Genomic DNA, 20,005 nt, shown 5'->3' with positions numbered 1-20,005 from the left:
GAATATAAAAAGCAAAACTTTTGCTCTACTGCACATGTGCACAGGCCAGAGTCAAGGCTACACTAGTCGAAACACCAGTATACATATGAATGGCAACTTTATAAAGAAAGGAAAAGTTTTTACTCATTCTTTCAGTTGATGATTAAAAAGTAGGGGTTTTTCTCACTAATTATTTCCTCATAAATATCTTAGTGTAGCTGGCATATGACTGATGGTTTTCATTCATCCAGGTCATGGTCTAAGTAATTCTAGAGCAATGTTCATTGAACTGAAGAAGCTGCTTGGATCAGTAGTCTACCGTCTTCAATGATTACTCAGCAAGTCCAGTTGCTCTATAATTACTTCTACTAGATATAGTGTAGCTGGAAGTAATCCAGTATCCAATGTGTTTGTATGTCATGTCTTGATCTAAATATTGGTTATGATTTGACATATACTTATAGTCTCCAATATGAATTTCCCTTCATATATCTTCACTTAAATCACATAATTGCTTAAAAACACCTTCTCATGCACATTTGAGCAATTACGCTATGAGTGTTTTAGAAGAGCATTTTCAGTATTGTCTATGGCAGGGTAATTTTTTGGCATTTTGTAGCAACGACAAAAAAGCTGATCAACAAATAGCACCGTGTATCCTTACAGCTGTGTGTTTGCTTCAGAAATTATACTATATAAACAAGCTGTTGTATAGCCATGGGGCAACCATTCAAGCACTACAGTGGTGCTCGACAGAACCTGTTATCTGCTATGTAACCTGTGACTTTTCTCCTTTTTTTCAGTTTGAATGGCTGTTCCCATGGCTACACAGCTTGTTTTGTTTTGTTTTTCATATTATGATTTTTATTGAAAAGATCAAACATGGTACAGTAGGCAAATGACTTTCCCATAAGCAATGTTAATATTCTGTACATATATCACAACATAGTAAACTCTATAACAAATATTCGCCAAATGGCGTGTTTCGGGTTGTCCCATAGATTGAGAGGGGAATGGGAACAAGAATGAGGTTATACGCAGCTTGTTTATATAAATCAAAGTAGAGTTTCTGAAGCAAACACACAACTTCTACCAGGGTATGGCAGCAATACTTTATATTTTAATTATTTTCATACGCTTTGGTTTTTTGGTGCTACTGTTCCTTCAAAACAAATGTATATAATATATCTCAAAGTATTCTTCTAAAGACTTTTGCAATTTACTTTTGTCCTGAAATGTTCTCCCAAACATTCTTTCATTTTCATTCTTACATAAAATTTGGCTAATCGAAATTAGGAACAAGAAATACTGTCAATTGCAAAAGTGCGCAGACAAGTACAGGTATTGGACCTGTTATCCAGAATGCTTGGGCCCTGGGACTTTCCAGACAATGGATCCTTCTGTTATTTGGATCTTCATAACTTGTATGTACTAGTAAACATTCAATGTTCAAACAATTTAAACATGAAATAAACCCAATTGGCTGGTTTTGACCCCAATAAGGATTAATTATATTTTGGTTGGCATCAAGTACAAGGAACAGTTTTCCTATTGCATAGAAAAAAGAAATTCATTTTTAAAATGTGTATCTAGTATAAGTAAATCTAAAAACAACTGGACTTGCTGAGTAATCAATGAAGACGTTTCACTACTCATCCGAGCAGCTTCTTCAGTTCAACTGACTGGTGTAGGAAATTCTCGGCATATAAACTCTTCCAATAATCCAATCACAATGGCACATTGTAACTCTTCAGAGAGGTGACAATGAAGAAATTCACAGAGGTGTTGATTCTGTGTAGTTACTGTGATAGGATTATCCAATGTGTCATGCAACTCCTAGAAAGAGGTGTTACTTGTGAGAGTTGCATGAATGGATGTGTGAAGTGTTCTGAATCCGCAGGGGTACAGATGTTAGAACAGCATTGTATGTAGCAGACGCCATTGTGATTGGATTAGTGGAAGAGTTTATATGCCAAGAACTTCCCACACCAGTCAGTTGAACTGAAGAAGCTGCTCGGATGAGTAGTGAAACGTCTTCATTGATTACTCAGCAAGTCCAGTTGTTTTTAGATTTACTTATACTAGATACACATTTTAAAAATGAATTTCTTTTTTCTATGCAATAGGAAAACGGTTCCTTGTACTTGATCCCAACCAAGATATAATTAATCATTATTGGGGTTACTCAGCAAGTCCAGTTGTTTTTAGATTTACCTATACTAGATATACCATGACCTGGATGAATGAAAATCTTCATAGTAATATTTTTAAAATGTGGCTTATTTAATTATAATGAAGTCTGTGGGAGATGGCCTTTCTGTAATTCTGAGCTTTCTGGATAATAGGTTTCACAAACTGATCCCATACCCATACACGGAATAGTTTAACATTCATTTGAAGGTTTACGTTTCCTTTAAATGCCAGATAGTATTTTGCCAAACTTGGTGAATGTAAAGGAGAAGGAAAGCTACAGAGGCCGGTTATTGCCAATAGATTAGAAGAAAAGAGGTTCCGCCTAAATATTCGGAAGGGTTTTTTTTTTTTTTTTTACAGTGAGAGCTGTGAAGATGTGGAATTCTCTCCCTGAATCAGTTGTACAGGCTGATACATTAGATAGCTTTAAGAAGGGGTTGGATAGCTTTTTAGCAAATGAGGGAATACAGGGATATGGAGATAGCTCATAGTACAAGTTGATCCAGGGACTAGTCTGATTGCCATTTTGGAGTCAGGAAGGAATTTTTTCCCCCCTCGGAGGAAAATTGGATTAACTAACAATTAGGCAGGTTAAAACAAGTTAAAAAGTTGAACTTGATGGACGTGTGTTCTTTTTTCAACCTAACTTACTATGTTACTATGTATTAGCCACAATAGTGCAAGCTATAACAATAATTTATTCTGCAGAATGTTTTACCATTCCTGAGTAAACAGCTCTAGAAGTTCTCTCTGTTTGTTTAGGATACAGCTGCCTCATATAGCTTGGTGTGACATCACTTCCTGCCTAAGTTTCTCCCTGCTCACTCATAGCTCTGGGCTCAAATTACAGCAGGGAGAGGAGGAGGATAAAACGGATGAGGAACAGGAGCAAACTGAGCATGCTCACGTCCAGGACAAGGAGGTTTAAGCTAAAACAGGAAGTCTGATACAGAAGTCTATGGGGCACATTTACTAAGCTCGAGTGAAGGATTCGAAGTAAAAAAGACTTCAAATTTCAAAGTTTTTTTTTGGGTACTTCGACCATCGAATAAGTATTTGCGGTAAATCCATTGACTTCGATATTCGAAGGATTTTACTTTGATGGTCAAATATCGAGGGTTAATTAACCCTCGATATTCGACCCTTAGTAAATGTGCCCCTAAGTGTACACAATAGAAGGAAAGAAATGCAGTGTTTCTTTTGACAGAGGACTCAGAGCAGCATTGCTTTGAGGGTTTACTGGTATATTTATATAGACCTTTCTGATGAAGCTTACTTAATTTTAGGATAAACTGTTACCCCCATTCTGGGTATATAGGCAGCCAACTTTACAGATTAGCTGAGGTTGAAAATATCTGTATATCAAGTTCAACCTTTGCTTTAGGAAATCACACTTTTTCATTTGTACAGTTGTTATTGTTTTGTTCCTTTTTTAAAACATTTTTCAATACATTCCCAGTGAAAAAGCTTTAGCTGATCATCTGCTGTCACATGCTTGGACAGATTTCATTTTTTTTCGCTGGCCAAAATCTCCAAACACATTCAACAGATTTTCAGGACTACTGTGCTATACTTATACAGGTTATGATACAGGTATGGGATCCATTACCCAGAAACTGTTATGCAGAATGCTCTGAATTACAGAAAGGACATCTCCCATTTTATTTAAATAATCCAAATTTCTAAAAAGTATTTCCTTTTTCACTGTAATAATAAAACAGTGCATTGTACATGATTCAATCTAAGATATAATTAATCCTTATTGGAAGTAGAACCAGCCTATTGGGTTTATGTCATGTTTACATGGTTTTCTAGTAGACTTAAGGTATGAAGATCCAAATTAGACAGATCCGTTATCCGGAAAGCCTCAGGTCCCGAACATTTTGGATAACAGGTCCCATACCTGTACTTCTAGGACCATAACTCCAATGACACACACAGTACATACACAACTTTTAATTATATGAGATCTGTGAAAGCAAAAATAATTTATATACCGGTAAGGTGAATGAGGAAACAAGGAGACATATGTTAAATATATATTCTGTGTATTTAAAACCAGTTTTATTGCAATATCATCTGTGTAATATATATATATATTTTATTTTTTTTCATTTAGCTACTTGAATAAAGTTCTCTATTGGTGCAAAAAGAACAATAGAATTTGCAGCAGGTCACTGTGATGCCAGTTCCATACATCTCCTGCTGATACAGTAGTGCGACAGTTAAGTGCAAAGGAGTCTGAGTGTATATACAAGTTTAGCATCTGTGCTTGAAACAGTGAAACTTCGATTGAAATCTCATGTTTACATTTTTGATAACCTTCCACAAAATTCACCCAGATGTGTGTCTACTGCAAGATGCAGAGAACTCAGAGAGAACCTTATAATACAATCAATCCCTTATAGCAAAAGTCAGAAAATGTTCATCCTATAATTTCCTGCTACAGTCAGGTGATCCCTGTGATGGCCAATAAAAAGGAGCAATCATTGGGGAGTTTAATCCTGGTCTATCCTATATAATTGCCTACATGAATACTAGAATTCTTAATGGCTCAAATGAAATGAGTGCAGGACTGGCCAGACTAGGCATAACATGGACGTAGTTGGCCATCTTGAATATATTGGACAAACAATCCCTGTTTTGTGTTGGGGGGAGTCATATTTAGTAGCGATATAATCTAGGGATGCACCGAATCCAGGATTCGGTCCAGCTTCTTCAGCAGGATTCAGATTTGGCCGAATCCTTTTGCCTGGCAGAACAAAATCAGAATCCTTGTTTGCATATGCATAGGGAAATCTCGTGACTTTTCACAAAACAAGGAAAAAAGTTTTCCCCTTCCCACCCCTAATTTTCATATACAATTTAGGATTCGGTTCGTTATTCAGCCAAATCTTTCGTGGAAGATTCGGGGGCTCGGCCAAATCCAAAATAGTGGATTCGGTGCATCCCTATTATAAACAAAAAGTCTGTTCTACATTTATTGATTTAGCAAGTGCAGAGGAATTCTGGTTTCTGTCTATATATATCATCTGGCAACAAGGTTTTTTGTTTTGTTTTTTAAATTGTATTGGCCACAATGCATTTGCACCCCAGAAAAACCACTGAACAGAAATAAGTGGATTTTATTTTTTCAATTGTTCCTCACATATAATCCAGGGTTGCTCGTTCTGGGCTACGTGAAACTAAATATATGTACTGTTTATAGCGCTACTACTACTACAATGCAAAGAGATGCACAATTATTATCTAATGATATGAACTAAATCTAGTTATTAGCTCGTAAAAAATTATAGGAAACACTGTTTTAGGCAAATACAAACACTTGGTAAAAACAATATGCCATTTGCTTAGGCCCAAGGATGGAGCAGTGATATACTTATTCCCATGGCAATATATAACATAACTTTTACTGTGTAATAGGGAATTGTCTTTGGCAATCAATCATTTTAAATCAATGTTCTATTTAAAATCCAACTGCACATTAATGCAGCTAAAAAGTTCTGTTTTTAAAAACATGGGCTGCCCTATTTTGTGCATTTGAAACTGGAACCTAGACTTATCTGACATATTAATAGCAAAGGAATATTAGCAAAGCTTTTCCTGAGTCCACATAGATTTAAAAAAGTAAAATTTGGCTATTTACTCTAGAGGCTGTTAAGTAACAAAACAAAGGTTGGAAAATAGCAGATTAAAACTCTGCAGTGCAGTAATAAAACCAAGTTCTTTTGTCAGTCACTAAATAAAAATAAAACACTATATTTGACTTAGAACGCTTAGCTGTTTCGTATAAAAGCGTACTGCATTATAAGAACCTTATGTTTATGGTGGGCTTAAAACCATTGCTGGTGCACAGTGACGGGATTACCAAAAAAGTTCAAGCACTGCGTTAAAACTGACAGACAATTAAAGTGGCAGATCAGTGTAATTTGGAAGGAATAAGCCCATTGCTTGTGGCCACACAATACAAATTATATATACAGAACAATATACCTGGGGCCTTGTGCATTTATATAGGTTTAGGAAATTTCAGTTTATATAGTTTTTTTTTTTTTACAGTGAATAACGAGTTAAAATGGTGAGGTTCAAATATGCCATATACAATAATGTAAGGCTGAGGCATGGGAATTATAATATATTCACAGAACTGTAGGAAAGTTGCTTTTTGTATTGTTTCTTAAACCAAAATGTTCCTCTTTAATACTGTGTTTGTGTATATGTTTTCTTTTCTTCAGGAGGATATACAGTGACAAAACATTGGCTACCAAAGAAAGCATGCTAATGGCATTTATATATGGACTCCCTATATATAAATGTCTAGTACATTCCATAAGAAAATGGGAGAAACTCATATAACTTCTATTCGTGCAGAAGCATTAGTGGTCATTTAAAACTTCATCCCCCAACTCTCTCTGCTCCAAACCTTTCTTCTTTCTCTCACTTTTCTTTTTTACTGTTGTTAAAAATTAAAATGCAAAAATTAAAAAAAAAAAAGGATAAACAACTTGCAACAAAAAATATAACACACTGTACATTTGTCTCCATTATGTCCATGTAAAAAATAAGTGTTCTCCAAACCAAAGAAGTTATAGGTCTCTCCCAACATAATGAAACGTGTTTGTAGGACATGTGACTAGCATGTACAGTGCAGGGACTTGAGTATTAGTATTCACTATAAACAAATTTAGAATATGTTACATATTACTGCTGTTCTTCATTGCCATTATAATCTACTTTGGTTTCGGAATTCAGGGCAGGCCAAATTTCTCCTCCGAGCAAGGCCGGCTCAGCCTCTTTTGAAGGTTTTACTTACCGACCTTTTGGTGTGCGGCTAGTGTTTTCTAGCTTATTGCATATTGTTATCCAAATTCAATTAAAAGGTTCTCTCACTGTAGACTTATTTGGCCGCGTTTGAAACTGGGTGACAAACAATCTGCTAAGCAGGCATCAAGATGAAAGCAGATAAAGAAGTAATACACTTTGTATTCATCATACGCCACTCACCATGTTAAAAAACAGTTTTTACAAAAAGTAGTCAAGCATTTTTTTGTGGTTGTTGTTATTGGCAGTAAACATTTTGTTCATTTATATGTGTATAGTTCTAGAATCTGAAGGTTAAAAAAATCATTTAGTGATTTAGAACATTCTAAGTAACAAAAAGTTGAATTCATCTGTGATCTTGAAATTTTTCATAAAGAATTATAAAATTCAGTCAGGTCCCCCCCCCCACCCCTCTTCTTAAAACATGTTGACAAATGCAGACATGTGACTTTTGTTTGAAGTTGTTATCCCAAGTCTTTCCATGTTGGCCGGGCCCCCCAGGGGTGCAGCCTTTGGCTTCTGTAGAGCTCCATTTTAGGTAAATATCTTTTGTGAGTCCTAAAGTGACTTTTCTCTCTGTTCATATAAAAGACAACTATTTTTGTATCTGAAAGGTACTAAGCAGCTTTTTCTTCAAAAACTGGAAAGGCACCGAACACACAGCAGTTGAGACGAAGCAAGACAGCAGAGTGGCGTGTATTTGTAGAATTGTGAGGTTTAAGGCGTATGTTCAGCTGCTGTGTCCCTCCTTGAAAACTGCTGGATCTAAACATAAGAAGAGATTCATATTAGTGCCTGAAAGCAGCAAATGTCTTTTATTATATTCATGAAACCATCTGAGGACTAAGCATCATAACTGTGGCCCCAAGCAAGGTGAACAACAAGTCCAATTCTCTGACAGAAAAAAGTTGCCTCCATCTTGTCACACCTTTCACATCTTGAATTTTGCAGTCACCTGTCTTTACCAAATGTAACTTCTCTTCTACCATCATGAGGTTCAATTCTGTAACTGTGTTTTTCATTGCCATGACCCCTGTAGGTAAACTATTGTCCTCATCTGTGAAAAACAAGGTACAAGCCTCCCTGGTGAGGTATAATGACCTCCTTGTTGACTGAGCCTTCTCATCCTATGTAGATTTTCAGTAACAGGTATCAAAACAGCTATACAGCAATAGCCCTTCTTGATCAAGTTGGAAGCTTACTGCCAGCGTATGTGGAAACTGCAATGGCTTCCATCATGGATTCCTGTTAGGGCTCAATAAACCCAATCTGCATAAACCTCCTGTAATATTCTCTCCTTCTTCCAGTGCATGTCAGTGTTCACACTCCATCACTGAGTGATATATACTACTCTGGTCATCTGCATGGCTCTGCATTGTGCTGGACAGTAAACTAAATCTAGCAGGGTATAAAGAGACTCATCCACACTTTCCTAAATATCAGCATTGCTTTTGTACAACCTTGTGTAATATTACTTCCCCAGCAAACTGTGATAAAGTTAATAAGTGAAGCTGATAACACTGCCTTCTTCTTACAACAGAATTATCAATAATGCCTACAGGGAACCACACAATGCCAGCTTGCAGTAAGAATATCTTTAGTAACATTATTAAGACAGTATTACTCAACTGGGAAACATATTTCGCTTACCCCCTCTTTTTTAGTCAATATTACTTTAATAAAATTATCAGCAGGGAAACAAGACTTGATTATAATAGTAGGTTTCAGAGCAGCACTGATTCTTGGAACATTTAGACACTGGCAAAATTATTTGGTGCCTGAGCACTAGCATTTTTCCATCAAGAAATTACAACTGGTGAATTTTGGGTGCAAGTAAAAGAGGTGGGTGGACCTGTACGATTACCTGTTAAGTTTGATTTTCATACTGGCTTAGCCTCTTCTTTGATTTCAGTTCTTTCAGCCATGCAGGGGACTCCTCTGGTCCTCTGGAATAAACAGCAAAGTAAGCAATGTGTTCTATTGTGCTGACAACACAACAATATTAAATCTACATTCATTTTAAACTGTGTGATTATTAGACACAAACAAAGATCACTTATTTGTAACTGATATTGTTTGTATAATGAACAACCCAAGCAAAGGTTCTTTAGGGCTAGTCCACACAAGGAGATTCGGGGAGATTTTGACGCCTGGCGACTAATCGCCTTGTCTTTTGAGCAACTATCTCCCCGAACTGCCTCTGTGTTTTTTCTCACTGAGGCAACTTCGGGCGACTATAGAAAATGCATCACTGCGTGTGTATTAGCGCAGGCGACTTTGCATTGTAGCTTATGGGGAAAAACGCTGAGGCAGTTCGGGGAGATAGTTGCTCATAAGACGAGGCGATTAGTCGCCAGGCGACAAAATCTCCCCGAATCTCCTTGTGTGGCCTTACCCTTATAGGTGTAGATGTAGCAATGGGATAAGCAACCTCTCTATTAGCTCTCTCTATGTTTGGTATATAACCCTAAAGGGTAAGAGCTGATTGTTGTCCTTTGCTTAAGCACTAAGGAATTTGATTAAGATTCTGTTGGAGCATCGCTATGTCTGATCAAATACTAGCTAAACATATTTTTGCTGCTCAACAGTGTAGCAGAACTGTAAGGCATTACTAGTCATGGGCACTATCATTGCAATCGAATGTGTGATTTCAGGTGCAACCATCAAAGTCAAAGACTTACATGAACATAACAGAATTAAGCAATGCTTTAGAAGGGATTTTGCCATGCCTTGTAAACAAGGCCTAACTGTCTGGTTACTTTACATTACTAGGCCAGGTGAATACTTTGAGACATTTATTAAAATACCACTAAACACAAAATACGTGACATGGTCTCATTGGGGCTGTGAACAATTGAAATCGGCCGTTGTTTCTTATATTATGTGCAGAGATATATATCATAAATCTAGGTCAGTATTGCCTTCTACTAACCACAATTCTGCAGGCACAGTGGTCCTTAAGGTAGAATATAAATGAATTTTATTGTCCTATGAGTTCTCTTTAAAATCAGTGTGCAAGTGTTAGTCTGCACCTTTATCTATCTATAATCTAACTGTAGATAATCTAAAACTTGCAATGACAACGAGATCTCCAGAGGCCAGTTTATCATGTAGAATGGATTGCGTCCTTGGCTTTACCAAAAACACTTTATGTAAGCCCCTGTAATGTTTAATGCATATGTAATATTTATGGCATTTTAACCACTTTCCACCTCTTTTATATCCATTCTCAACCGCATTAAATGTTATATCTCTTTTTAAAGGGGTGCTTCGCCTTTAAGTTAACTTTTTGTATGTTATAGAATGGCATATTCTAAGCAACTATCCAATTGGTGTTCATTTTTTCTTTTTTATAGTTTTTGAATTATTTGCCTTCTCCTTCTGACTGTTCCCAACTTTCAAATGGGGGGTCACTGACCTCATTTAAAACAAATGTTCTGTAAGGCTACACATGTATATTTCTATTCAGGCCCTCTCCTATGCAGATTACAGGCTCTTATTAAAATCAATGCCTTATCGCTAGGGTAATTTTTACCATAGCAACCAGATTGCTGAAACTGTGAACTGGAGAGCTGCTGAATAAAAAGCTAAATAACTAAAAAACCACAAATAATAAAAAAACCAATTGCAACTTGTCTCAGAATATCACTCTCTACATCATACTAAAAGTTAATTCAAAGCTGAACAGCCCCTTTAAGCTGTAACATTGGTATATTGGCTAATATAGCATCATACTTTTTTACGCTGTTATTCAAAGGTTCACAGTTTAGGATCAAGTTTTTCCCACAAATAACAGAGAGGTTGTCACAGACCTTTCTTGCTTGTCACTGGATGTCGGCAGGAGTTTAATACCCAGTGTTCCTTGGGGGAGAGGGGATTTAGGGGACCGCGATGGTTGTGAGGGGGATTCACTGTTGTTTTCTGGGTCCTGTCTCTTGCGTAGCTGGGCCTGTTAAATGAACAAATTAGGATCTTCATTTCGTGATCACAAATTGACGCCTTACCCTTAAATTGTGGACAAGAGATTTTGCTGCAAAAGACTGCAACAAGCAATATGCTCCCATCGACAACCTTCTATAGTCATGCAACAATGCCGCTCATAAGCAGCATTTATAGTACTTCTTGAATGAATACAATAGGTAGACAGTACTGATTTATCGTTCCTTCTTGCACCAAGGCTGATTGCTTTTCTTTAGAATACATTAACCTTTGTTTGTATGACTGGCTGAGTGTGTGATATATAAATATGTCCTTTTATATAATGTATATGCTTAAATAAAAACATGATTTACCCAAACGACTTGCAGCTGCATGACAAATATGTCTCACAGACAATATCTGCAAATTCCCAATGTTAGAGTAATGTGTTTTTTGTGAAACAAATTTTTGCTCTTGCTAGTGTTAAACTATCACCCAGTAAAGAGTGGCTTAATGTCTTACATACCAGCATGAGGATTAGGTCTGGGAGCTTGCTAAGCACATAGCTTGAAATACCAGTGTTGCTGAGAAGCCCAGGCAACAGAAAGAAATAAAGTCAGAATTAATCAGAAGCTCAACACCACAGACTTGCATGAGTGACTCAATCCATTGGGAGTGCTTAGTCGCAATATGGCTGTTTTAGCTCAGTGATTAATTACCAATAACGAGCCTCCTACTGTCCCATTCGGATAAGTTCTTCATTAAGTTGTCGTATTTAACAGAAACTCAGCCTTTGATCATTAAATGGGCCAATTGCATTTACCTTTAGAGCAGAGGGATCCATGCCAGGAAACATAGGCATTCTCTGTTGTTGAACAGGAGTCCTTTGAGGTTTTTCTTCAATGCTTTCCTCCTTTACAGGCTTTTCCTCTATGGAACAACACAAGAGAAGCATATCAAGCTTATACAGCTGCAGTGGTGATAGCAGAAAACATAGGACATAGTTGCAACAGCTGCTATGTAATGGGATTATGAAAATACCAAGATTTAGCATGGGCCATTTACCATAACACAGTAGCATGTACCATACCTGGGGAAAACATACAATAGACTCATAAACTACCTCTACTACACAACACCCCTTATAATTAATATTGAGTGCCTATGACATACCTCGAACTTGAACTGATGTATGCATAAATGTCTAGTAATCTTATATTGCCATCTCGACACAGCATAATGATTAACCACATGTTTTTGATGATTGCCAAAATTACCTTGTGCAGCATGCTATTAATGGTAAAAAGTACACTTAAAAAGATGTAAGTGGTTTGAATGAATGGTATAATGTACTGTTGCCCTGTATAAATATATATATACAGTGGTGTGAAAAACTATTTGCCCCCTTCCTGATTTCTTATTCTTTTGCATGTTTGTCACACAAAATGTTTCTGAACATCAAACACATTTAACTATTAGTCAAAGATAACACAAATAAACACAAAATGCAGTTTTTAAATGAGGGTTTTTTTTTATTTAGGGAGAAAAGAAATCCAAACCTGTGTGAAAAAGTAATTGCCCCCTGAACCTAATAACTGGTTGGGCCACCCTTAGCAGCAACAACTGCAATCAAGCGTTTGCGATAACTTGCAACGAGTCTTTTACATCGCTCTGGAGGAATTTTGGCCCACTCATCTTTGCAGAATTGTTGTAATTCAGCTTTATTTGAGGGTATTCTAGCATGAACCGCCTTTTTAAGGTCATGCCACAACATCTCAATAGGATTCAGGTCAGGACTTTGACTAGGCCACTCCAAAGTCTTCATTTTGTTTTTCTTCAGCCATTCAGAGGTGGATTTGCTGGCGTGTTTTGGGTCATTGTCCTGCTGCAGCACCCAAGATCGCTTCAGCTTGAGTTGACGAACAGATGGCCGGACATTCTCCTTCAGGATTTTTTGGTAGACAGTAGAATTCATGGTTCCATCTATCACAGCAAGTCTTCCAGGTCCTGAAGCAGCAAAACAACCCCAGACCATCACACTACCACCACCATATTTTACTGTTGGTATGATGTTCTTTTTCTGAAATGCTGTGTTACTTTTACACCAGATGTAACGGGACGCGCACCTTCCAAAAAGTTCAACTTTTGTCTCGTCGGTCCACAAGGTATTTTCCCAAAAGTCTTGGCAATCATTGAGAGGTTTTTTAGCAAAATTGAGACGAGCCTTAATGTTCTTTTTGCTTAAAAGTGGTTTGCGCCTTGGAAATCTGCCATGCAGGCCGTTTTTGCCCAGTGTCTTTCTTATGGTGGAGTCGTGAACACTGACCTTAATTGAGGCAAGTGAGGCCTGCAGTTCTTTAGATGTTGTCCTGGGGTCTTTTGTGGCCTCTCGGATGAGTTGTCTCTGCGCTCTTGGGGTAATTTTGGTCGGCCGGCCACTCCTGGGAAGGTTCACCACTGTTCCATGTTTTTGCCATTTGTGGATAATGGCTCTCACTGTGGTTCGCTGGAGTCCCAAAGCTTTAGAAATGGCTTTATAACCTTTGAAATTGAACTCAGGTGTGATAAACCACAGTTAAGTTATTTTTTAACAAGGGGGGCAATCACTTTTTCACACAGGCCCATGTAGATTTGGAGTTTTTTTTCTCCCTTAATAACGTAAACCTTCATTTAAAAACTGCATTTTGTGTTCAATTATGTTATCTTTGACTAATAGTTAACGGTTTTTGATGAGCAGAAACATTTAAGTGTGACAAACATGCAAAAGAATAAGAAATCAGGAAGGGGGCAAATAGTTTTTCACACCACTGTATATATATATATATATATATATATATATATATATATATATATATATATATATATATATATATATATATATATATATATATATATATATATATATATATATATATATATATATATATATATATATATATATATATATATATACCTGCAGTGTAGCCACGGGGACAGCAATTAAATACATGATACACAGTAGATAAGAGATAAGCTCTGTAGTATACAATGGGATTTTTCAGAACTTATCTGTTATCCGCCGAGTATCCTGTGTCTTTTCTATTTTTTCCACCTCGAATGGCTGCCTCCATGGCTACACAGCAGCTTGTTTATATAAACTATAGTACAGTTTCTGAAGCAAACACACTAGCTGTACCAGTGCAGAGCAACAGTACAATATATTTTCATTAATTTAAAACACTCTCATTGGTGTTACTGTTTCTTTAATCATGTACAAATATTTGCTGCTCAGTGGCTTCTATGTCTGATGAGGTTCCTGATCGTAAATTGTCTGTGTGAATGCTAAATGCAAAAAGGTACCTGTAGAGTCTGTGTACATCCAAGGGCTGTCAGTGTCTTCTATCACATCAAGATGACTACTGGACAAGAGAAGACGGCTTTTGCGTTGGGACTGGCTAGGGGCACGGCGCTGGCTTTTTCGGTTCAGTTGCACCCTGGTTTTCAGTGCTGTAGAATCTAAGACCGATGTTTGCTGCAAAAGAAAAGCCATAAAATCATTATGTATGGGTATTCTTAAGAACCTAATCTAATCACACTTTATATTCATGCCAGACCATATGCAGAAATTGTACTGTAGCACATTTTCAGTGAAAAGGAACATTATCCCATTGCCATAAAAAGCAGGGAATATTCTTGTACCAAAGAGTGTGCCGCTACAAGTTATGTCCACAGGCATCTTTTTTGATGCACAATAACTTGCCCGAATGCTGAATGGGAGGATCATTGGGCAGCTTAGCTACAGAAATGGGGAACCATTTCTGAGCAGTAGTCTGAAGAAGTGGATGAAGCAGGAGAACCAGTTACCTTCTGGCACAGAGGGACGTATACACATCCTTATTCATCAGCTACAGAGATTTACAAACTAATAGATAAGTTTCCTTAGAAAAAGTAGATTTGGTTTTTCAGACTTGATTAGATTCAGTTCTATTTTGCATCCTGCTCAGTGCAAATAATGATTAAGAAACAAACACACGAAATTATGATGCAGGGGGGAAAAATAATGTATGAGCACACAGAATTTCCCACATTACTGTACTTTTAAAAGAGATGGAAAGCTACAGAAGCAGTTTATTGCAAATAGATTAGCCAAAATAGTTATATTTATTCTGCAGAATGCTTTACCTAACCGGAGTAGACAGCTCTAGACACTTTCTTTGTTTGTTTAGGATAGTAGCTGCCATATAAGCTTGGTGTGACATTACTTCCTGCCCGAGTCTCTCCCTGCTCACTCATAGCTCTGGGCTCAAATTACAGCAGGATGGGGAGGGGGAAAAGGGAGAGGAGCAAACTGAGCATGCTCAAGCCCTCGAGTTTTAAGCTGAAACAGGAAGTCTGGTACAGAAGCCCATGTGTACACAATAGAAGGACAGGAGCATTACTTTGAAGGTTTACTGGTGTATTTATATAGACCTTTCTGATAAAGCTTACTTAATTTTAGCCTTTCCTTCTCCTTTAAAGTAAGTGAGGTTTACTTACTTTGCAGATCTGCACCTGAGCAGTGACTACCTTTATTTTGCACATCTTAAAGTAAAACAACAAAAGCAAATGTCTGGTTGCAATGGATTACTGCCAAGGTGGCAGTTTTTCCACTGTTGTAAAAGAAGCCCAGCAAGTGTTCCTAGACAAGTGAAATACAAAATTCCATACACGTGCACGTTACATAAAACCTTTGATTTAACTTTTAAATATGGCAGCTTACATTGATGAATGCAAAATCCTCAGCTTTGGCCTCGTGAAGAGAGGAGGTGCTCCCTGTGCCATCAGTGGAATCCATGTCCATGCTGGAGGCATCCATTGCAGCGCTCTTGTGATCTGACAGGAAGTCATGCTGGTCGGTTTCACTCTGCGATACTGAGGACAGTCTACTTTGTGGTGGATGCTTCCTGTTGGAGAGGTCACCAAATGATGGGGAATCGGCAACAAAGCTGTCATTGAAAAAGGTAAGAAAGAGTTTGGCTCTAATTACAAAAAACAAACAGTAAAAAAATTTATTTATTTTTATTGTTATTTATATAGTACCAATATATTCTGCTGAGCTTTACAGTGAGTATACATCATTCACACCAGTCCCTGTCCCAGTGGAGCTTACAGTCTAAGGTCCCTATTACATTTGCACAGGGTAGGGTCAGTTTTCTCAGCAGTCAATTAACCTGCCTGTATGTTTTTGGAGTGTGGGAGGAAGTCGGGGGAACCTGGGGAAATCCACCGAGACACTGGTTAATTGGCTGCTGATTAAGATGACCCTAGTGTTTGAGAAAGTGATGGGAACTCTGTGGGATGCGGATGATGAACAATCTCTGTAAAGCCCTGCATAAGTGTGCCAGCCCTATATAAATCAACATCTCTCCTATTTTGACATGTTGCATTGTCTATAAAATTTCACCTTCAGCTAAAGAAAGCATTCAAGGCTGAGGGTGCAGAGTGTGTTTTTCAATAGACGATTCTTCTGAACTCAACCCCTAAATAAATAGCAGCCCTGGGCCATTGTAAATGAATCATTTATGCAACATCAAGCTGACATATGGGACAAGTGCTATAAGTCATTCTAGGTAGAAATTTGGATCATGGATGAAATCAAATCAGGAGAAAGTATTTCAATTGCTGTGCGACCATGAGGCTGCTGGTGTTGCTTATTCTATAGAATGAAATGTCATCGGACAATATCTCTATTTAGATTGTCGCCAATGTACTGCCTAGTCTTTCTACAGATACTTACAATATGGGAATGGCCATATCATCCCTGAATAGTCTTTTTGTGTATGTAGATTAATGTTGCTGCAAACAAATGTGCCCATCCAAGATTCTGGAAACACAGGTTTAATCCTTTCTCAGTATAGCGAATACCATATCACACATAATTCATAAACCTCTGTATAGCCCACATATATCTCACAATGCCAGTGGACATGTTCTTAGTGAGCCTACAGATATGCAGTTGCCATACAGCCATCAATGTCCCACTAGTGTAAGCTAGTGGGAAGGTACTCACGTTATTCAATATTCCAGCAGCTAAACTACAGCTAAATGGTTATGTTCGTGTTTCTTTCTAAGCTTTGGCTGCATACTCACATGGACATAGAAAAATGTCAATTTGTGTTTACCATTTCTCTCTTTCCATCTCACAGATACACACCTAGGCACAGTTTAACTACTAGCTAGCTCTATTGATCAGTGGACCAGGGACATAACATGTCTCAATTAGAGCCAACTCTCTGATGAAACCAGAAAAAAACTAATCCAGTTGCTGCCTGTGAAAATCACTTAAAAATGGACTGCCCTAGCAAAATAAGTAAGTTGGCATCTATGCTTTTACAAGGCAATAATCAGTCCCAATTCAGAAATTGGAATATACCATTGGTTTAATATATTGGGGTCTGGGAATGGTACTCTACACAAAAAAAACAGCCTTTTGAGCTTTTTCTACATTTGACCCCCTGGAAGAAGTTGGTTGCCCTCTACATTACATAGTGTTGAACAGGACAATGAATATGTTCAGAGGATAAAATATTTTATGCACTTTGTTGACAGTCCTCCTACAGTTAAAGCTATTCCAAAGGATGGTCTATTTTTCAGCAGCTAGACAAGTACAACTATCTTGGCATCATGTAGGTCAATGACTTCATGAGGAATTACAAAAGAGAGAACTACTCCCCAAGAAGCTGGGACAGTCATTTCATTTTATGCGTTTTACAAGTTCCAGTGACTTTTTTTTCATGCCTCAGTTTTTTTGGCAATGCCAAAAACATTTTAAATTGCAGCAGGCAATACTGGCTGGCTAAAATGCTAAATGATTCTCTTATTTACAAATTTAACTAGACACTGACCTAAAATGGGAATTCTTTGTAGAGAACACTAGAGGGCGCGCAAGTACTACAAAAGTAATTGGGTTGTACCATAGGGGGAAATGTGATTAGGGACTAGTGTTAGTCATAGGTACCCACAAGAAGAACAAAGAAGTTTTCATTATCCTGACAGAAAAAAATGTTCCCTCAATTTGTAATCACTCTGGCCCAACACTTAAATAAAGATTGGTGCAAGTGCCTGTATTATAAATGAAGAAATGGTGTCTCCCTGCCCCAAAGCTGCTGTGTAAGCACTTTCTAGACTGTATATACGGATGAGTAGTGATGGGTGAAATCTGACCCATTCCTATTCTCAGAAAAGCAGTAAAAATTTCACCAAATGCATTGAAGTCTATGGCGGACGACTATTTTTTTTTTTTTGATGTGCAACTATTTTTTCACCCAGTGGAATTTGTCTTTTTCTAATCAAAACCTGGTAAAAAATGTCATTCTTGACTGCTGATGAGATAACTCTGCAAGACACTAATGTGGCCCAAAAGGGGTGAAACCCATCTGTAGTTGATCAGCGTCATCCCAGGTTGTGATTTAAAAGCAGTACTTTCCAATAGTTCAAAAGACTGTGGCTATATTACGGTGGTGCTCTATCCAGAAGCCTTGCTGCTTTACTTGGTTCCCCTGTTACATCCCCTGTTACGCAGGCTGGTAAAATACCGGCCAGGTGGCAACCCTAGTTGCAGTACATAAGCCTTTAGCTTGTAGGAATATATTGAAGCTTCATAAACACAATAGAATAGATATGAATAGTAAGACCTTCTTACAAATACAATGCATCATTTGCTGTAAAGACCATGACGGCAGAAACTGTAACTGGAGATGAGTACACAGACCTTATCTGCTCCCCTTCCACAATGTTCCATTTGCAGCAACACTACGCACATATGTTATTTCCGGCCTGTCTGCCTAACACAGGAATTGAGCAATGAATGATCCTATAAACAAGGGGGATGAGATACTGAGATCTCTTTTAGGACAGTGTCACACACAGCATTCTCTCCACTGGCATCCATACATAACTTTACCACTTTATCTCCAGCCTACTAGGGAAGTAGCTTCCTGCATGTGTAAATATTTGAATTTAGCCGTGAGGTAAGTGTACAAAGCCACACATCAGCTGTTGCTTATTCCCTGAGGTAATGGTGTCAGCAGCTGATTCATGTAGTAGTGACACCCTATCATCTTCTTATACATGGAGCTAAAAACATGGAGCCAACGTAATGCCCTTTGGAAGTTTCAGTAATGTTATGTAGATACTATTGAGCATATTAACAAGAGTTTTTGTACATTTTTATAGTGGACAGGGGTCCTAAGGAAGGGCCCAAAAAGAGCTGGGGAGTGGGAGGACTTTTTATAACTCTATATACGAGTACCCAGTATTAATGGGCACAGCCACGAAAGTGGAATAATAAGAATTGGAGTCCTAAGGGCAAAAGCAACTTGGTCACGGTATCTGTATGGCTTTCCTTATACACTGCAATAACAACCAGATGGATTATATGGCTCCTGATAAAGTGACCCTTCTGTGCAAATCTGATAGGGACATAAGACTGTAAGCTCCAGTGGGGCACAGTCTGGTGTGTGAATATTGAAAAATCTCTGTATAAAGCACTGTTGTAAAATGTGCCAGTACTATATAAACAAAGGATCCTATATAATAAAGTTGAAGTGTCTCTGCGTCCAGTCCCTGTGTCCGTGGGATTGCGCTACTGCGCATGTGCCCCACGGACCGTCTCTGGCGAATTTTTTTTAGACTAGAACAATTCTGTTTTTATAAATGTTTGACTACATATGTTCTAGCGCCCGTTAATTTAACGGGCTTTATGTCTAGTATTAAATAAACAGATACAAATAATACCACTCCCTACAATGACAAGTGTTTAGCTTTTTCTGCAGCCTTGCAGACTGTATAACGGGCATTAATGTGCACAGAGATATCCTAATCACATGACCCAGACGTTTGGGTTTATATATCAATTAAGCAAAAGACAGGATATATTTTTGAGAGGATTATCCCTTGCAAGTATATTAAAAGGCACAATATAATTTAGCGTTTGTGTGTGTGAATATACAGGGACTGCAGGCACGGTAAGGCAAAGGATTTGCTGTCATTTATCATTCATGAGACATTACATCATGAATGTGACTCCTCGTGACTAATGAACCAGGGGGGATGGGCTGCTGAATGAGGAGCTATA

At 37.8% G+C, this 20,005-nt stretch overlaps 1 protein-coding gene across 1 annotated transcript in view; it reads right to left on the bottom strand.

Annotated features, from left to right (window-relative positions):
* Window positions 1-4,203: 4,203 nt before the first annotated feature.
* The window catches only part of kiaa1671.S (KIAA1671 S homeolog), a 130,254-nt gene continuing 114,452 nt past the window's right edge, over window positions 4,204-20,005 (bottom strand). The window contains exons 7-12 of the mRNA XM_018244035.2: window positions 15,650-15,875; window positions 14,251-14,422; window positions 11,735-11,841; window positions 10,806-10,942; window positions 8,858-8,939; window positions 4,204-7,758 (exon numbers count right to left, since the gene is read on the bottom strand). Of these exons, the coding sequence (XP_018099524.1) occupies window positions 8,861-8,939; window positions 10,806-10,942; window positions 11,735-11,841; window positions 14,251-14,422; window positions 15,650-15,875 (721 nt within the window). The 3' untranslated portion in view covers window positions 4,204-7,758; window positions 8,858-8,860. The remainder of the gene's footprint in view (window positions 7,759-8,857; window positions 8,940-10,805; window positions 10,943-11,734; window positions 11,842-14,250; window positions 14,423-15,649; window positions 15,876-20,005) is intronic.

This window comes from Xenopus laevis, chromosome 1S (assembly GCF_017654675.1).
Source record: "Xenopus laevis strain J_2021 chromosome 1S, Xenopus_laevis_v10.1, whole genome shotgun sequence".
Taxonomy (NCBI): Eukaryota; Metazoa; Chordata; class Amphibia; order Anura; family Pipidae; genus Xenopus; species Xenopus laevis.
The sequence above is the reverse complement of the archived record's forward strand: the minus strand, read 5'-3'. Positions and strand labels throughout refer to the sequence as shown.